The sequence below is a fragment of the Scylla paramamosain genome, chromosome 3, assembly GCF_035594125.1.
Source record: "Scylla paramamosain isolate STU-SP2022 chromosome 3, ASM3559412v1, whole genome shotgun sequence".
NCBI lineage: Eukaryota > Metazoa > Arthropoda > Malacostraca > Decapoda > Portunidae > Scylla > Scylla paramamosain.
In genome coordinates, this window is record NC_087153.1 from 32,913,022 (window position 1) to 32,933,021 (window position 20,000).

A 20,000-nucleotide genomic window follows, 5' to 3' on the forward strand; every position below is an offset into this window, starting at 1 on the left:
TTTTTTTTTTCTTTTATGTCTCCTTCCGTTTTTTTTTTTTTTTTATTTTGAGTCTGATTAGTAAAATGTTTAAAGGCGTTCCCAGGGCTTTTTGTATCATGATGTTTATTTCTGTTCGATATTTTTTCTTTGCCCTTTTTTTTTCCAGTTATTCCTTACACTTCTGAACTCTATTGATTTATGTTCACTACTTTATGCAATGGAAGTAATAATATTAGTTATTTATCTTACGTGTGCTGTTATAGTGAGGTTATTCGATATTTTCTGTGAGTGAAATTAATGTTTTTTTTATTTATTTATTTACTTATTTATGTATTTTTTATGTATTAGATGTTACTCGTCTGGATATCGGTAGCCAGGTAAACTACATAAAAAAATCGCTGAATTATTTTACATTTTCTTCCAGTATGCAGATAAGATACACAAGAAATATTATAGAACTACTCTTTTTGTTTTCATATGGGTTCACACTTTACATAATAATGATAATGATGGAGGCATAGTGTGCATAAACAAATGATCTTAAGATAAAACAGGGGACGCCCATATTTCGAAAGTCCTGGTTGAAAAAAAAGTGATATCAAAAATAAGACAAACAAGCACAGATGCGTTGATGGATCTAATAACAAACACTGTGACTGATGCTGCCTTTGTCTTGCACCGCTTTGCTCTGTTCTGCCATGCTTTATCGTGCTTTGTTCTGTTCTGTTATACTTTGTTCTGTTCTCTTATGCTTTGTTCTGTTCTCTCCTGCTTTGTCTTGCTTTATTCTAGTCTAATGTGTTATCTTCTGCTCTGTTCAACTCTTTTTTCAACTCTACTTTCACCTTTCCTCTTCTCTGCTGTGGTCTGGGAATCGTAAAGCAAACACGTCAATAAAATCATGAGACAGATCTGAGAGTCTGTAAGAGGACCACAAAAGCCGACGAACGATAACACGGGGAGGAACCAGCTGCCAGGGCCGAGTGGGGCGGGGCGGAGGAAGCAGGAGGCGGGGCGAGGGCAGCAGAGAGTGAAAACCGCAGAAAATACCGCCCCCCTGAACAAAAAAAAAAAAAAAAAAAAAAAAAAACTGCGATTACAAAGCATGAACCAACCTGGATGATAAACATTAATCTATTGGTTCTCCTCTTCCCAGGAACCACCGAACCGCGCGCCGAACACACCACAAATCGAAGGAACCGCGGCCACGACCCCACGCGGCGCAGGGCACAGCGGACATAAAGAACACGGCTTTATGGAGACTTGCGCTGAAGGAGGGGTAGGAGGAGGAGGGAGGATGGCTATTGGGGGAGGAGGAGGTAGGAGGGAAGGAGTGTGTATTGTAAGGGGCCGTCGTGTACTCAGAGAGAGAGAGAGAGAGAGGAGAGAGAGAGAGAGAGAGAGAGTAGAGGAGAGAGAGAGAGAGAGAGAGAGAGTCTAAGCAAACTGGAAGATTAAAGGAAGGAATACTGTTTGAAGCTCTTGAAGTCACTGTGAAGGAAGGAGGGAGGAAGGGAGAGAGAGAGAGAGAGAGAGAGAGAGAGAGAGAGAGAGAGAGAGAGAGAGAGAGAGAGAGAGAGAGAGAGAGAGGGAAACGGAAGTAGTGAGGGAGGTAACTCTATCCATAAATCAAAGCGGGGATTGTTTGGCCGGAAAATTCACGCCATATTCAAGCTCTCTCTCTCTCTCTCTCTCTCTCTCTCTCTCTCTCTCTCTCTCTCTCTCTCTCTCTCTCTCTCTCTCTCTCTCAATGATTAACGAGGATTACATTTTTCCATTATTTTTTGGAGGGAAGGGGATTTTTCACACCAGATATATAGCAATGCATGTTTGAATTTTCTTTTTTCCCCCTTTTTTCCTCCTTTTTTCCCCTCCCCTCTTCCTGCCTGGTTACAATCACGGAAATCTCAGGTATTTCTCTTGCGCGTCCCGTCCAGGTGTTACGCGTGGGTGCTGGTCGCGTTACCTTAATTTGGAGTGTGACTGGGAGGGAGTGGGCGGGTCCTATGGGCGGAGAGGGATGGGCGAGGAGGTACAGGTAAAAAGGTACGGGGATAGGGGCGGCGTGGGGCAGGGCGAGGTGGCCAGGCACTAAGCAGGGGGCGTGAAATTGTCGATGTGTCCTAATGTGTCCTGCCTCACACCCTCCACTCTCCTCACTCCCTCACTCCCTGTACACTCTCCCCTATCCTCTCCACCCTCACCCCTCCCCCTGCCTATATTTACAGAGGTGCGGCTCAGGGGAGCTTATAAATCACGGTGGCAAGTTTTCATCAGAGTCCATAAATCATCCTAACTGGGCAGGATTTGCATAATTTCGGGACGGCTGAAAAAAAAAGAAATAGAAAAGGGGACCGCGCGGCGAGGCTCAGCACGGCTCCTGACTACTGGCGAAGACTTGCCCTACACGTGTGATCCCTTGTTACCGACACCCCCGCCCACCTGGCTGCCGCGGGGGATGGAGAGGAAGGGGCAGGAAAGGAAATAGAGGAATGGGGAATGTGTCACTTGGGTTATAGATGAGAGTGAAGTTTTTTTTTGTGTAGTGGAGAGAGAGGAGAGAGAGAGAGAGAGGAGAGAGAGAGAGAGAGAGAGAGAGAGAGAGAAGAGAGAGAGAGGAGAGCGAGGAGAGAGAGAGAGAGAGAATTCTTAAAATGATGGAATATGTTGGTTTGCATTGCACGTTTCTTTACTTGCATGAGGCCAGCTAAGATTTGTGCTTAAGTTATTTAGGTTTTTGCATACTGCAAATTTTCTTTTTAACCGATTTAATTTGGATAAACCTGGGTAATTTTTCTCTCCCATTTTGGCATATACATTTAGATATATCCTTAAGACTACTACTACTACTACTACTACTACTACTACTACTACTACTACTACTACTACTACTACTACTTACTACTACTACTACTACTACTACTACTACTACTGCTACTACTACCCAGAGTAGTGTGTGTGTGTGTGATGTGTGGTGTGTGTGTGTGTGTGTGTGTGTGTGTGTGTGCGCGCGGGCGTATGGTTAGCTCGGCGTGGCAAAAGTACCAAGGATGTGGTGGTGTTGGACATGGCGGCGCGGGACAGCCACTAAGGGGGTCCGAGGGCGGCAGACCAGCTGGGCAGGTCGGCAGCTGCGGGTTCCCACCATTACGGGGGCGCGAGTAAGCCTATTTTGGGGCACCTGGACAATGCCCAGAGTGCCCTGCGCGACCCCGCCCCGGAGGGAAATTATGGTGATAAATGCAGGGGGCCTGGTGCGACGGGCCGGAAAAAGCCCTTATGTATTGGAATACACACTGAATGAATGAATGAATGAATGGATGAATGAATGAATGAATGAATGAATATGTAAGGTAAACCACTGATTGAATAACTGATTCTGTAACTATCTTACGTTATAAATTGTAATGAAGACGCGGTGGGGCAGAAACATCCTTGTATACAGAAAACAGTGAATGACTGAATGAACGAATAAACGAATGGGGTAAGTTAACTACTGGTTGAACCAACAGATCAGGTAACTATCTAATTAAAACTACAGTGATGGCAGAGTAAAAATAGAGATTTAGTGTCATGGCTCTCTGGGGTGACTAACTCTTTGTAACCTGCTTTGCCTCACGACCAGTCTGCGCTCTCGTCATCTCTCTCTCTCTCTCTCTCTCTCTCTCTCTCTCTCTCTCTCTCTCCTCTCTCTCCTCTCTCTCTCTCACTCTCTCTCTCTCTCTCTCTCTCTCTCTCTAATAAAGCGTTGTATAGCCGCGGGTGATCCTTCAGGGGCATGGAGGGAAAAGGATAGAAAGAGAAAGGAGAAGAGAAGGGAGGAGGAGGAGGAGGAGGAGGAGGCTCATGCCGCGCCTCTCATTCGTAGTCCTGCAGTGCGCGCAAAATTATTATGTTGCTGGCAGCGCTGCGGCCTGCATGCCTCCTGCGAAGATGAGCGGCGCGCCACTCCTTCACAGGTGACCCGAATGCCTCGCCCTTACCATTACGTGCCGTGGTGTCTCAGCAGGTGCGCGGAGTCTAATTAAATATTTGAGAGTCGGAGGCGAACGAACGTTTTTCTTTTTTTTCTTTTTATCTTTGTTTATTTTCAGTATACGTAAAGGAGGCTGGTCAGTATATATAAAAACCTCATTGTTGCTGCGTAAAAGCTGAGTAGAAAATAGTTCTTGCTTCTGATCGCTTACACAGTTTAGTGCCGGGGGTGTTTTCATATTAGTAGAGAGCTTTAAAATAGTGAATAGGTAGATCTAGGTTGGTAAGTTTCATACAGGAACTGCCAGATGTGTAGGCCTACTAGCTTTTTGCAGTTTCCGCTATGTTTTTATATTTTTATACTTTTATATGAAGTTGAAAAATGGATTCAGGTAGAGTTTTATAGTTTACTAACCTAGTAATTGATTCAGCAGATTTAATTATTATATTTGGATTTTGTGTTTTTCCATGTTCATTAGTAGTGCTCAGGTTTATTTGAGTTTTAAATTTGTATTGTTATTCCAAAGGCACGAGCCTCAGTCCCACCTGCAAGATTTCAAAGTATGATTGAAGCACTCACCATACTATTTTAATGCTTCTTTTATATGTGAGCTGAGTCTTCACATCCTGAGGCGCCTGCATGATGGGGTGGTGGCGATGGTACTGGTGATGCTAGTGGGTGGTGCTGGTGGTGGTAATGGTGATGGTAGTGGTGATATCGTTGTTGTTCTTAGTGGTGATGATGGTAATGGTAATGGTGGTTGTGGTGGTGGTGGCGGTAGTGGTGGTAGTGGTGATGGTAGGGGTGAAGGTTGTTTTGGTGATGATGATGATAGTGAGAAAAAATATGATTGCAAAAGTAATGGCGGTGATGAGGATGGGAGCAGGGAAGAAACACTAGACTTTATCACTTGAAGGACGAAGAGGACAAGGAGGAGGAGGAGGAGGAGGAGGAGGAGAAATTGATATGTCGGTTAGGGAACGAATGGGGGAGGCAAGGGCGAGTATAATTTATTGTGGATTCGCATGACATTTTACTTTTGGTGGAATTTGTAGCGAACACCTCCGTACATGGTCCACCTTGTATGTGTGTGTGTGTGTGTGTGTGTGTGTGTGTGTGTGTGTGTGTGTGTGTGTGTGTGTTGTGTGTGTGTGTGTGTTGGACTGACATGGCGTTTATCCATAAAGGTTTACTGATGCTTGAGTCGCGTGGCTTTATATGCTCGTTGCGTTTGCTGAGAGGCACACGACGCTGATGATGATGATGATGGTTGTGGTGGTGTTGGTGGTGGTGGTGTTGCTGGTGGTGGCGGTGGTTGATGATGATGGTGACACACAGCGACTACATGCGGAGAACAAGGACATGACAGAGGCTAAAGTCGAGGCCAGGCTAAACACACACACACACACACACACACACACACACACACACACACACACACACACACACACACACACACACACACACACACACACACAACATCGAGGCTCACTGACCGAGAAAAAGCAAATTAAATAGAAGCAGACAAAAATGGCATCAATTAAAGCCTAATGAGTTTCCCCAACGTAATTTTTCGAGAGAGTGTGTGTGTGTGTGTGTGTGTGTGTGTGTGTGTGTGTGGTGTGTGTGGTGTGTGTGTGTGTGTGTGTGTGTGTGTGTGTGTGTGTGTGTGTGTGTCTCATTTTGCCTGCCTGTCTGCTATCAACTCAATCATTCATTCTCTTACTCTCTCATTCTGCCTGTTTGTCTGTCTGTCTGTCTGTCTGTCTGTGTCTGTCTGTCTGTCTACCTTTCTTATTGTGTCGGTCTGCAGTCTTTATAAGTATCTTTCTGTCTATCTATTTATTTATCTACCTATGTCTGTCTGTGTCTGTCTGTCTGTCTGTTTGTCTGTCTGCCTGTCTGTCTGTCTGTCTGTCTGTCTGTCTGTATGTATGTTTGTCTGGTCTGTCTGTCTAATTGTCTGTCTTTCTATCTATATCTACGGATCTCTCTCTCTCTCTCTCTCTCTCTCTCTCTCTCTCTCTCTCTCTCTCTCTCTCTCTCTCTCTCTCTCTCTCTCTCTCTCTCTCTCTCTCTCTCTCTCTCTCTCTCTCTCTCTCTCTCTCTCTCTCTCTCTCTCTCTCTCTCTCTCTCTCTCTCTCTCTCTCTCAGGGTGGTGCCGTACAAAACTGATAGGGATTAATTTGTTCCCCGGAGGTCTGGCGTCACTGACTGATGGATGAGGGACTACAGCTGTTCAGAGAGAGAGAGAGAGAGAGAGAGAGAGGTTATTATGTATGTATGTTTTATCCCTCGAGGCGAAACTTTGGTATCTTAATATTAACTTGGTCGTTAATATACATAGAGTCATAGAGCGAGGGAGTTATAAATGAATGTATAAACGAGATGATAAATAAAAGAAAGGACAGCATAAGTACCCGGAGACTTGTTCATAAAGTAGGGATGAAAATTTAATTATCACATTCTTATTCTTAGTAAATTGGCTTTTTCCTTCAGCTCTCAGCCCCTGCCTCTCTCTCTCTCTCTCTCTCTCTCTGTCTGTTTGCTGCCTATCTCCTTGCTTTGTGCTTTACTTAACTTGTTTTTGTTGGTTTAGGTAGCTTTTGTGTCTTTTTTTTTTTTCTTGTTCCTGTTCTTCTTCGTGTTCTTGTTCGTGTTCTTGTTCGTGTTCTTGCTCTGTGTTGTACGTTCTTTTGTAGTGGTTGTTCTTTTGTTTCGTTGTTGTTTTGTTTGTTGTTTTGCTTGTTTGCTTGCTTGTTTGTTTGTTTGTTTGTTTGTTTGTTGTTGTTGTTGTTGTTTGTTCTCCATCTTATCTTTGTCCTCCTCCTCCTCCTCTACCACCACCACCACCACCACCACCACACTTCCCTTCCTCTTTATCTCCTGTTACACTCACTCACTTAAGCTACTTTCTTTCACTTTCATCAGCAATCCCTTAGTAGCATTTCTCGCCTTTCTCCTTCGTTTCCCAGGTAAGCAGGCAACCTTTTCATCCCCCCACGCACTCCCAGCAGTCCTCTCTCCTGTAGGTCTGTATGCCTCTCTGTCTGTCTCTAACTCTCTCTGTCTCTCTACTCCAGATCAGCCTTCCTGAGCTGAGCCGCCCTCCTTTGCAGAGCTTTCGTCCCTAGCTCCCAGCCAGGTTATTCCCATCCCACCCCACCCTGCTCACTTCGTCCCTTGCCTCCCTAACCCTCACCCCCTACAGGTAGTCGGCTCAGGTATAGGCGCCTGTGGGAGATAACGATCAGAGAAGCCAGATTTTCCAGTCGACTCAGCCGCTTCTGTGTATACAAGTGGGTGAGATGGTGCGGTTTTGTGGTGGAGGGTTTGTGGGGGTGCAGGGTTTGCTGTGGGGGTGGGGGAGGGAGCGGTTCTTGTCCCTTCTCTGTTGTCCTTCCTTCTCACCTTTGTCTATTTCATTCCTTCTCTTTTTTTTTCTTTCTCTTCCGCTCCTTCCTTCTCCTTCTACATGTACTTCTTCCCCTCCTATTTCTCTTCTTCCTCCTTTTCCTCCTCCTCTTGTTGTTGTTGTTGTTGTTGTTGTTGTTGTTGTTGTTGTTGTTGTTTGTTGTTGTTTGTCGTTGTTGTTTCTCCTTGTTCTTGCTTCTCCTCCTCCTCCTCCTCCTCCTCCTCCTCCTCCTCCTCCTCCTCCTCCTCCTGTTTATTCAAGGTTACATGTGATCGAAAACAACGAAGGGACGAGAAAGAAATATAAAAAGTTTGTTCTGCATTTTTTCGCCAAGTGATGTGACAACGACACTGGACTTTCTTTCTCCTCCTCCTCCTCCTCCTCCTCCTCCTCCTCCTCTTCACTTCATCCACCATCTTTAGTAAATCAAGCTCCATCAAATGCGTTTCTTTATGTATTGTTCTTCCATGTATCCTCAAAATGTATGACTCGTGTGTATGTCTGTTCCTTCCCTTCTCCCTGCGGCCCCTGAAGCTCCTCCGCCTATGCCAAGTAGATGCAGTGCTTCGTCCATGGCGCACCAATCAGTTCCTTGTGTTGTATTATATACACTGAAGCTTTATATTATTACTCATTACTGTCGCTATTTTCGTTGCCTGTAAGTTCTTCATATTTCAGTCCCCCCTTGGCGTGCATCGGTTCTTGTATATTGTGTTTGTGTGTTTTCTTAGTTGAGCGTTTTAATAATGAAACGACTGAAGCCTTCGGTGATTGAATATATTAGGAAGAAATTTAATTAAGTCTCAGTAGAATTAATGGATGATGTCTCGGGAATTTTTAATATGTTTTAATAGTTTGCTTTTTACCTTTAGTGAGAGAGAGAGAGAGAGAGAGAGAGAGAGAGAGAGAGAGAGAGAGAGAGAGAGAGAGAGAGAGAGAGAGAGAGAGAGAGAGAGAGAGAGAGAGAGAGAGAGAGAGAGAGAGAGAGAGAGAGAGAGTTGTGTTGTGATCCGTTCCATTACTTTATATTCCATTGATTTGTGTTTCCCATTCTTTGTACATCTCATTATTCTTTCTTTTTTTTATCTGATTGTATCTTTCCCGCGTCCTGCGCTTGGCTGCCTCCGCCTTGACGGTACAGCTTCACGTAACGCCACGGAAAATACGTGCCATTCAGGTACTACAGGTGAGGCGTGAAGGGCCCTGTCTAGCTTTTTTTATATTTTTTTTATTTCTCCTTTCGTGTGACCACCACCACCACCACCACCACCACCACCACCACCACCACCACCACCACCACCACCACCACCACCACCACTATTACTACTACTACTACACAAGCTATCAAAACTTAGTCTTTAGTTTCCTATTACTTACAGTCTATTGATACATGATGAGATACAGCCAAAACAAGATGATTAGACTTAGGACATTGATGGGTTAGATATATGGGGAAACAGGCGTTGATAATGGCAAGAAGATAGTTACAATGGAGAAAAATAACCAATAATTAGAGGAAAAAAAAAGTGACCATCACATTTACAGTCGTACAGCAAGTGTCTCTTATTACACCCATCACCTACTTATTTTCCTTTAATATATCTTCTCTGCTGCTCCCGTAAGGAATCCCTATAGCGGGTCACCAATCTCTACCTTACCATCTTCGGCATCTCTTACCTGCATGTCTTTCCTCAGTGCATCCATATTTCTTGTGTTATGTCTTCCTCTCTTTGGTTGGGTTCGTTTTATAGCACCCCGCCCCCACGCGTACGTACATTAATAGTATATAAATCCTTCTTATTTCCTTCTAATGACCCGTGAACGCTGGAAAGGAGGACGTGGAAGTGCCTTTGGTGAACGTGGGCATTGGTTTGTGTCTTTTAAAGAAATGTATTGTTTGTTGCTTTGCCGTGTCGAGAGAGAGAGAGAGAGAGAGAGAGAGAGAGAGAGAGAGAGAGAGAGAGAGAGAGAGAGAGAGAGAGAGAGAGAGAGAGAGAGAGAGATGCTGTATTGATGTCTTGCGTGGTGCTTTGCTTTGAAGTGGTTCGTATATACCTCCACACACACACACACACACACACACACACACACACACACACACACACACACACACACACACACACACACACACACACACACACACACACACACACACACACACACACACACACACACACACACACACACACACACACACACACACACACACACACACACACACACACACACACACACACACACACACACACACACACACACACACACACACACACACACACACACACACACACACACACACACACACACACACACACACACACACACACACACACACACACACACACACACACACACACACACACACACACACACACACACACACACACACACACACACACACACACACACACACACACACACACACACACACACACACACACACACACACACACACACACACACACACACACACACACACACACACACACACACACACACACACACACACACACACACACACACACACACACACACACACACACACACACACACACACACACACACACACACACACACACACACACACACACACACACACACACACACACACACACACACACACACACACACACACACACACACACACACACACACACACACACACACACACACACACACACACACACACACACACACACACACACACACACACACACACACACACACACACACACACACACACACACACACACACACACACACACACACACACACACACACACACACACACACACACACACACACACACACACACACACACACACACACACACACACACACACACACACACACACACACACACACACACACACACACACACACACACACACACACACACACACACACACACACACACACACACACACACACACACACACACACACACACACACACACACACACACACACACACACACACACACACACACACACACACACACACACACACACACACACACACACACACACACACACACACACACACACACACACACACACACACACACACACACACACACACACACACACACACACACACACACACACACACACACACACACACACACACACACACACACACACACACACACACACACACACACACACACACACACACACACACACACACACACACACACACACACACACACACACACACACACACACACACACACACACACACACACACACACACACACACACACACACACACACACACACACACACACACACACACACACACACACACACACACACACACACACACACACACACACACACACACACACACACACACACACACACACACACACACACACACACACACACACACACACACACACACACACACACACACACACACACACACACACACACACACACACACACACACACACACACACACACACACACACACACACACACACACACACACACACACACACACACACACACACACACACACACACACACACACACACACACACACACACACACACACACACACACACACACACACACACACACACACACACACACACACACACACACACACACACACACACACACACACACACACACACACACACACACACACACACACACACACACACACACACACACACACACACACACACACACACACACACACACACACACACACACACACACACACACACACACACACACACACACACACACACACACACACACACACACACACACACACACACACACACACACACACACACCTTGTCTGCCATGACTCCTTAATCCCATACTGTAGAGTTAATGTAGCGTTACAGGTGCACCAGCTCTCTCTCTCTCTCTCTCTCTCTCTCTCTCTCTCTCTCTCTCTCTCTCTCTCTTTCTGGTATGATGGCCAGATTCTGCGGTTTTCAGCGTTAATTAGCAGATTTGTGTATTACCGTTTTCTTTAACGCGTCACGTCACAGGGAGGAAACTGACTGCCACCGTTAGGTCTTCCCAGTACCAGATATACAGATTGCAGGGACGGTTGTGCTAATACTGCAGCGTAAGTCTCAATGTATTGATCTGTTTATATTATGTAAGCCAGAAACATGTTATTTAAGTCGATATCAAACTCCTATACTAGAAATGAGGGTTATTTTACATACCTTGATAATTAACAGGAGAGTAAAACTGTAGCATTGTTCCTCTCCTCTCTTTCTTTCTCTCCCTCGCTCTCCCTCACAGCTCTCTACCAGTAAGGTTGTAAGGAAGTGAAATAGTACGCTTTCCAAATGCTTACAGGCAGTGCAGTGCGTTCAGCTTCGCAAAGGTGCAGCTCTATTACTGTCGGTCCGACGCAGGTACCCGCTAAGTTATGATGTCAATAACTACTGTGTGTCGAATTTATGGGACAGGCAGCGTTGTGTATACCTTAATACCGTTGCGGTTATACGTACATGTGTGTGTGTGTGTGTGTGTGTGTGTGTGTGTGTGTGTGTGTGTGTGTGTGTGTGTGTGTGCGCGCGCTCATATTTGGGTTTAATTTATCCCTTGCACTCTGTCTGACTCTATTTGTACTTATGTTTGTATTTGCCGCTGTCTCTTTAATTTCTAATTGAATGAATATTTTCTCAGTAAGTAATTCAGTCTGCCAGTGTCTGTCTGTCTGTCTGTCTGTCTGTCTGTCTGTCTGTCTTTGTCTTTGTCTTTGTCTTTGTCTTTGTCTTTGTCTTTGTCTTTGTCTTTGTCTCTCTCTCTCTCTCTCTCTCTCTCTCTCTCTCTCTCTCTCTCTCTCTCTCTCTCTCTCTCTCTCTCTCTCTCTCTCTCTCTCTCTCTCTCTCTCTCGTTTGATAGTTACGGTCTAGGAGTTAATGAAAACACAGATCATGGACAGGAGCAATATTGGATGTGATATTGAATGTTTAGTTGATCAGCTCTCCTCTAAATCATTTTGTCCTTTGTTGCCAGAGATCACTTTTTTCTCTTTCTTTTATCGATGCAATCTCTTATGAATATTGACCTTGAACTTATATACCTTAGAACGTCCCCAACAATGCGCACCATGTGGATGTTTTTTGTCTTCCATTATGGGTAGTGTGCCCCCCGGACGCTTTATTAGACCACACCACCGATTCTCTCTCTCTCTCTCTCTCTCTCTCTCTCTCTGTGTGTGTGTGTGTGTGTGTGTGTGTGTGTGTGTGTGTGTGTGTGTGTTCAGTTTGATTTTACATATTAATGAGTATAATATATAAAGGACGTTGACACAACTATTGGTTTGTTATGAAAAATATTTTTAATAAAAATAATATTGCTATCTACATATATACACTCATAATGACTAGTTGCATCAACAGCTGCCTGTGTGGTGCCTCACAGCAGGGTGTAGGTAGTCCTGCCCCGGGCCACGGGCTGCTGTTGGATGCGAGGTGGGAGGCCCCAGGCTCGTATGCCCTGCGGAGACGCTCACCACCATCCCCTCCTGTACCCGCAGGACCTTGTTGCCTTTCAAAGATCGTGAAGGGTGTGGTGGCGTGGCGCGGTGGAACTATCTAGTATTGGTGTGGCGCGGCGGCGCTGGGTGTGGAGTGTGGGAGCTGCATATTGAAGACCTAATGGAACTGCGGCTGTCCAGCGAGCTGAATGTAACCAAGTCTGTGGGACGGTCTCGGAGCGTCACCCGGATGTAGGGTCGCCGCGGCTCAGGATGCTCATAGTGAGCCTCGTCCGACTGGTCATGGTTGGTGGAGGTGTAATGCCTAGGAGCCCTATACTGATGGCAGCATGATGAGAAATCACCTAGATCAAGTGGAGGCGGACATGAGGGAGGCGGAGGCAGGATGGCGGCCCAGTTGACCTGTACTCCAGAGTCGTCGCTGTGGTGTCGCCAGGGCGTGCCCTGCTTGAGAATGGGTGAGTGAGGCGCCAGCAGGGCCGTGGTGGCGTAGGGCTCCGTGGCATCGTTGATCAGCTGCACGCGCGGCTCTGCGTACTCATTGGCAAGTTGGTCTGGTCGCAGAAGCCGTTTGGAAGATAAGCTGGCGTTCTTCTCGTTTTCTGTTGGCCGCCATAGTTTGTGCTCACTGTACAGGTTGAGGGAGTGGTGGTCGGGACAGAGGGACGGGTCCTCATACAGGGAGGGAGCGTGGGGCGGATTCGAAGGCGGTGCCTTATGCCGTAGCCTTCTCACGTACCACAACGTGACCAGGAACAGCACCACCACTAGCGGCACCAGCAGGTAGGCCAGCCAGGCAGGCTGCGGAGGAGCGTACAGCACAGAACCACCTTCCTCCGCTGCCAGGGCCTCGTCGGTACTGCGGGTGTCAAGCAGCACGGGGTCGCTGGAGGGCCCCGGCCCTGCCCCGTTGAGGGCCGCCACCCTCACGGTGTAGAGGCGACCTGGCAGGAGGCCGGTCGCCATCAGCCAGGGCGACGCCACCGTCTGAGTGCTGTGGCTGCCGTTGTGGCTCAGCGTCACGCGGTAGCCCTGCAGCCGTCCCCGCACCGCCGCGCCCTCCACGTCCGTCCATTGGATGAGGATCGAGCCCTCCTGGCGTCGCGCCACGCGCACGTCGCTGGGCGCCTCCAGTGGCACTGTGGGAAGAGACAGGTGGGTGAGCTGGGCGTACTTAGAAAGACGGACAGACAGACTGATCGAGAGACAGACAAAGAGACAGAAAGACGGACACACTTACCGTCCTCGGGAGTGGTGAGCGAGTAAGAATTGGAGGGCGTGCCTTCAACGCTGCGCCAGAAGGGCACCACGAAGAAGGTGTAGGGCGTGAAGGGCTGCAGGTCGTGCGCCACGTGGGAGGAGGAGGAAGTGCCGAGCACGGTGGCCACCTGCACGCCTCCGCCCTCCCTCACAGAGTACACCAGCACGCCCTCCACCGCGCCCTCCGCCGGTGACAGGAACTCCCATTTGAGCAGCACACTGTCGGGGGCGGTGGCCAAGGCCCCGCTGAGGGCGACCACGGGCCGGGAGAGGCGGCGGCGGGCCTGTCGCAGCTGGTCTGCATCAAGGCCTGACTCGCGGCGCGGCCTGGCGGTGACGGGCTCGGACCAAGGACTTGGGAAGGAGGCGCCGCGGCTGCTCACGGCGCGCACCAGGAAGGTGTAGGTGTGTCCGGGGGCTAGCTGGTCCACCACGCACGACTCCTGCGTGGTGACAGCGTCGGCCACACGCCACTCCGGCCAGCCGCGGCGCCAGTACTCCACGGAGTACCACTGTGCCCACTCCCCGCCCTCCTGCGAGTTAGGCAGCCAGCTCAACTGCACAGCCGACTGGTTCACGTCCACCACCCGAGGCTTGGTGGGCGGCGCCGGCAGCAGCGGCAGCGGCTCGCTGTCCCCTGCGTCCTCAGACACGCGCAGCGCAGCACTCTGCTCCGCGCTGCCCGTCGACGCCTCCACATGGCAGGAATAAACGCCGGCGTCGTCCGGACGCACGTCCTTGATGATGAGAGCGCCGTTGTCAGGCAGCGAGAAGCGAGGGTCGGTGCCCTGCGAGATTGGGCGTGCCGGAAGGTGCGTGGCGGCCCGGTAGTGCCAGGTGACCCGGGCCTCGGCCGCCTCGCTCACCACCTCACAGCGGAAGGTGACCGTGCCCCCGGGGGCCACCTTCTGGTCTTGAGGGCCCACGCCCACCACGGGCGGGGGCAGAGCCAACACCACCACCATCTCCGCCCAGCCGCTCACGCCGCCGCCGCTGCTCACGCCCCAGCAGTAGTAGGTGCCGCTGTCCTCGGTGGCCGCCTGTCGCAGCTGGAGGGTGTGGCCCGTCCTCGCTGACGGAGGCGTGGCCGCTGCTTTGGCCGGGAGCGAGGAGGGCGGTCCTGTCCAGCGTGGGGAGGCGCCACACCACCATCGGGTGCGGCTCGCCCTCCACGCGGCACGAGATTCTCGCGTCCTCGCCCGCCATGACCTGAAGGTGCTGCGGCCGCTGCGTCAGCTCGGGAGCGTCGACTACAGTGAGCGTGACCTTCGCAGAGGCCCTGCCCGCCTCGCTCTCTGCCTCACACACGTACACGCCGGAGTCTGTGGCCGCCACTTCCTGCAGCACCAGCTGTTGTTCCTCCAGTGTGGCGCGTTCTATTGGCATCTTCCCATCCATCCTCCGCCATGTTATTACGGGGGAGGGAGACCCCTGCACCCGGCACGCCAACTCCACCACCACGCCCGAAGTTGTTGTCACATTGGCAGGGTGCTCCTTAAACCATGGCGGCGCTGCAGACAGAGAGAAACTCACTTGAGTGCGAACATTGTATAACTATCAAATCTGGCCTATGAAAGAATAGTGTGGAAGTCAAGATCGAAACACACACACACACACACACACACACACACACACACACACACACACACACACACACACACACACACACACACACACTAGTGGCACGTCTGACCACAGTGCAAGATGACCTAAATTCGAAACCCTAGATTCAATGAGAATTCGTTTCTAGCATCGCATCGGTGGTTCAGTGGTAGAATTCTCGCCTGCCACGCGGGAGGCCCGGGTTCGATTCCCGGCCGATGCACACCTTTTACCGTGTGTTCTTATAGCTAGCACGCTACGCTCACCACCAGGAAGACCCGAGTTCGAGTCCCGAGCGCGGCGAACCAATGGGTGAGCCTTTTAATATGTAGCCCCAGCTCACCTAGCAGCAAATAGGAAAGGGATGTAAGCCGAGAGGTTGTCACCTCGGTGTTCTGGTGTGTGGCGTAAATAATCTAAGTTCTACCCAGAGGTCTGTGCTCTTTCCGTAGGGGAACTGTTGGCTGAATGACCAACAGACGATCGTAAGTGAATAACACACACACACACACACACACGGTACTTACTCATGATGGAGAGCACTGTGGGTGTAGACTGGCGGGATCCAGCAGCATTTCGAGCGCGACACACATAGACGGCCGAGTCTTTGTCCACGGCCTGGCTGATGACAAGGTCACCCTCCTCCGTGATGGTAACGCGGCGGGAGTCGCTCACCTGGCGACCGTCCCTTAGCCAGGTAACCTCAGGGCGGGGGACGCCCCTGGGGGGCCGGCAGGGCAGACTTACAGTGTCGCCCACGCGAGCCTTCACTTCAGGCTCCGCCACGCTCTGGAAGTCAGTGGCCAGCGTGGCCACGGTGAGGGTGGCGTTGCGGGAGCGCGTGGCGCCGTACCTATTGGCGGCAACACACCAGTAGGTACCAGCGTCTGTTTCTTTCCTGGTGGAGGTGACGCGGAGGAAGAAGAGGGAGCCTGAGGGCAGTATCGCTCGGTGGGCGCGGGGGTCCTGCGGCGAGGTGGTCACCTCCTCGCCGTCACGGAACCACCTGATGCGAGCGCCACCCGAAGCGGCGCAGTTGAGAGTGGCGGGGTCATTGCGGGGCACCACCACGCTGCTCGGGTGTTCCCGCAGCACCGGCGGGCCTTCTGGAATGTACACATATATAGTTATTCGACATGTCACCAAACAAACAGACACACACACACACACACACACACACACACACACACAGTACGATGTCTCCTGCTACGGGAAGATCATTATCGGCCGTAAAACGAGTGTTCGTAGGACGTACCTGGCGCCACGTGTGATTATGAGGAGCCTGTGTGTGATGCATGGAGTGCGAGGAGCGTAGAGTTCAACACGTGCAATTCACAAGCGCCTCGTCACACGCGAAAGGGCAAGGCGAGATTTTTTTTAAAACAATTATGTGAGATGAGGAACAAACACGAGCGCGGAGTGAACTTATGTTGTTAATACAGCGAGATAGAAAGACTCACCACACACAGTAACACACGATGACAAGCCAAACCAGTCCTGCGGCTCATGCAAGACAGCAGCTAGGAACTCGAGAGAGAGAGAGAGAGAGAGAGAGAGAGAGAGAGAGAGAGAGAGAGAGAGAGAGAGAGAGAGAGAGAGAGAGAGAGAGAGAGAGAGACCGACTCATATTGCATACACATACGCCGCCTCCCACCAGTACTATCACGGCATCATCAGCAAATCTGGGAGCTGCGGTGCGTGTCTGAGGTCTCCATAAACTCCTGCGGGCCCGTCATCTCCGGGACGCCCAACAGGAGCTGATATATAACGCCGCGTTGATTGAAAAACCTGCACGGAGCCTCGGTACGCCTTGGGAGAGAGAAATATGGCTTAATTACTGACATCGGCTGCTGGCTAAGTGAAGCATCTGATTGGGACATCATAGCAATCAATTAAGGCGTGATAAAACCTTGATCAGTCTGTCTCGTCAACTAAGTCAGGAGCGGAACACGGGAGCCGCCCACTAGATGAAGAGGAAGAGGAGGAGGAGGAGGAGGAGGAGGAGGAGGAGAAGGAGTTAGGCGAGGTCGTGAGGAATGAGGCTTTGTGTAGGAGTAAGAAGTGGTGTCTTAAAGTAGCGTCGATATTTGCATCCGAATGTCCTTAATGGGATTGAGTTTCGCTTCACTTCTCTTGTCTTGTGTGTTCTTTTTTCTATGATTTTTTTTTTCTGCCTTTCTGAAGGAGATTTGTGGTCAATATGCTCGCCTTCTGTGTTTACCTGTGGTCCTGTCAGGTGGGTTTTGCTTGTGTAGCTCTCTCTCTCTCTCTCTCTCTCTCTCTCTCTCTCTCTCTCTCTCTCTCTCTCTCTCTCTCTCTCTCTTTGAGGCACGTGCTAGAGTCTTAAATATGCTCAACACGCTCCTCTCATGAAGTTTTTATCTAATTTTTTTTTTTGCACAGATACATTCAATAGTTTCTTTCTCTGCACCTTCTTGTATTCAGCGGTTAGTTACGCATATTTGTGCTTGACATGTTCATTTATTTGTTTGTGTTACCTGCCATCAAGTGTATTTTATAATTATATTCTTGGAGGGTTCGATGAAAGATTTACTCACTGGTTCTTTGATGAGTAGAGTCTATTGTAGTCATGTCATTCTCTCTCTCTCTCTCTCACACACACACACACACACACACACACACACACACACACACACACACACACACACACACACACACACACACATCAGATAAATTTACCTGCAGAAGAAGAGGCGCCAACAAGACGTAGCAGCAACAGGAGGAAGGCAAGAGCCGCAGTATCCATGATAACAAGACAACCACAGCCTCGGCACCTCGCACACTACATCACTTCACCCATCCTCCGTCAGAACATTTCCTCGTGGCTCCCGGCTCCTCATACTCCAGTAGAAGGGCGTCGTGGTGCCCTTGAAGTGTCCTATGCACGTCACGAAAATGCGCCCTTGTTTCTCACGCCTCACCCCGAGACAACACTACTCGTAAGTCTCGCGACAACTGGATGTTTGATGTTCTGTGTTTTTTCTTTCGTCTTCTCAAGTTGTCAGCGGCTCAAGGATCACTTCACACACTTGATGTCATCTGGTTTGGGAACTGTTCTTTTAAGCCATTTTTTTTCCCAGTCCTTCACATTTTGACTGCGTTCTGTCTATCTACAATCAGTAACATTCACTACAAGACCATGATGTATACGTTGATCAGACTTCGGCGTTGCTTAATCTGACTTGAATTCGTCACTATAGTGATGCTGAAATGACGGCTTTCCTGTGGATCTCGAGCGGTGTAGAGAGCGCAGCCAGCCCGGGAGTACTATATAGAATGCGTAGGTCCGCCCCCGGGGTGATCTGCGCGGCGACTGAGTGAGGAACCCGCGGAGGCAGAGGTGGGGGCGTCGGCGAGGTCGATGGGCGGAGCCTGTTGGAGGGTGAGGGAGGTTCAGGGGAGGGGTGGAAGGGGAGCGGGGTAAAGGCCAGATGAGGAGGGAGGGAGCCCCCACAGGCTGCCCTGCTATAAAAGTGCCCTTCGACCACTCAGGGGGGGACCTCGCTGTGCCCTCTGCCCCTGCCAGGAACAAGACAAACCTCCGACGCAACTTTCTATGTATATTATGCAAGGGATTTAGGAGGTTGTCTCTTTAACTGCCAATAGATACAGCTTGAGAGATTATTGCTACTTTTTTTCAATATCCTTCCCGACGGTCATTATAGCTACATGGTGGCGATGGGCGGCAGCGTTTGGAGTGGCAGGCGGACGTACGAAAGATAACAAAACGAGGCGAAGGTTTACGGTTCGAGTACTCCATCCAGCGCCGAGCTCTGTTGTGGAAGGTAATAAATACACGCAAAAAAATAAGATAAATGTTCGCGCTCTTGCCTCACTGTGCTCGCGCCTGTAAAACACACATACACACACACACACACACACACACACACCACACACACACACACACACACACACACACACACACACACACACACACACACACACACACACACACACACACACACACAAATGCGATAAGGCACCACATCTACGTAGTAAATACGCGTGCACTTTACGTGCGCCAGTATAGACCTTGCCGACATCTAAAAGGAAACGGACAATAAATAATAATTATAATAATAATAAAAGTTAAACGTGTTTATTAATTTCTTGTCAGCACATCCTATAACGCACTATCATAGTGAGAGAGAGAGAGAGAGAGAGAGAGAGAGAGAGAGAGAGAGAGAGAGAGAGAGAGAGAGAGAGAGAGAGAGAGAGAGAGAGAGCCCGTCACCATCACAATCACGATCACCACCCAAG

At 49.3% G+C, this 20,000-nt stretch overlaps 1 protein-coding gene and 1 non-coding gene across 2 annotated transcripts; one reads left to right on the plus strand and one right to left on the minus strand.

Moving 5' to 3' along the window:
• Window positions 1-12,675: 12,675 nt before the first annotated feature.
• Window positions 12,676-19,066, minus strand: LOC135093986 (roundabout homolog 2-like). Its single transcript, XM_063993675.1, is given in 5 exon segments — window positions 12,676-13,996; window positions 14,098-15,067; window positions 15,069-15,628; window positions 16,247-16,825; window positions 18,420-19,066. Coding segments are annotated over 5 exon segments (3,222 nt in total). The 5' UTR covers window positions 18,487-19,066; the 3' UTR covers window positions 12,676-12,950.
• Window positions 15,872-15,942, plus strand: Trnag-gcc (transfer RNA glycine (anticodon GCC)). The gene has a single exon. It is a non-coding gene; the product is annotated as a tRNA-Gly (tRNA).
• Window positions 19,067-20,000: the final 934 nt, after the last annotated feature.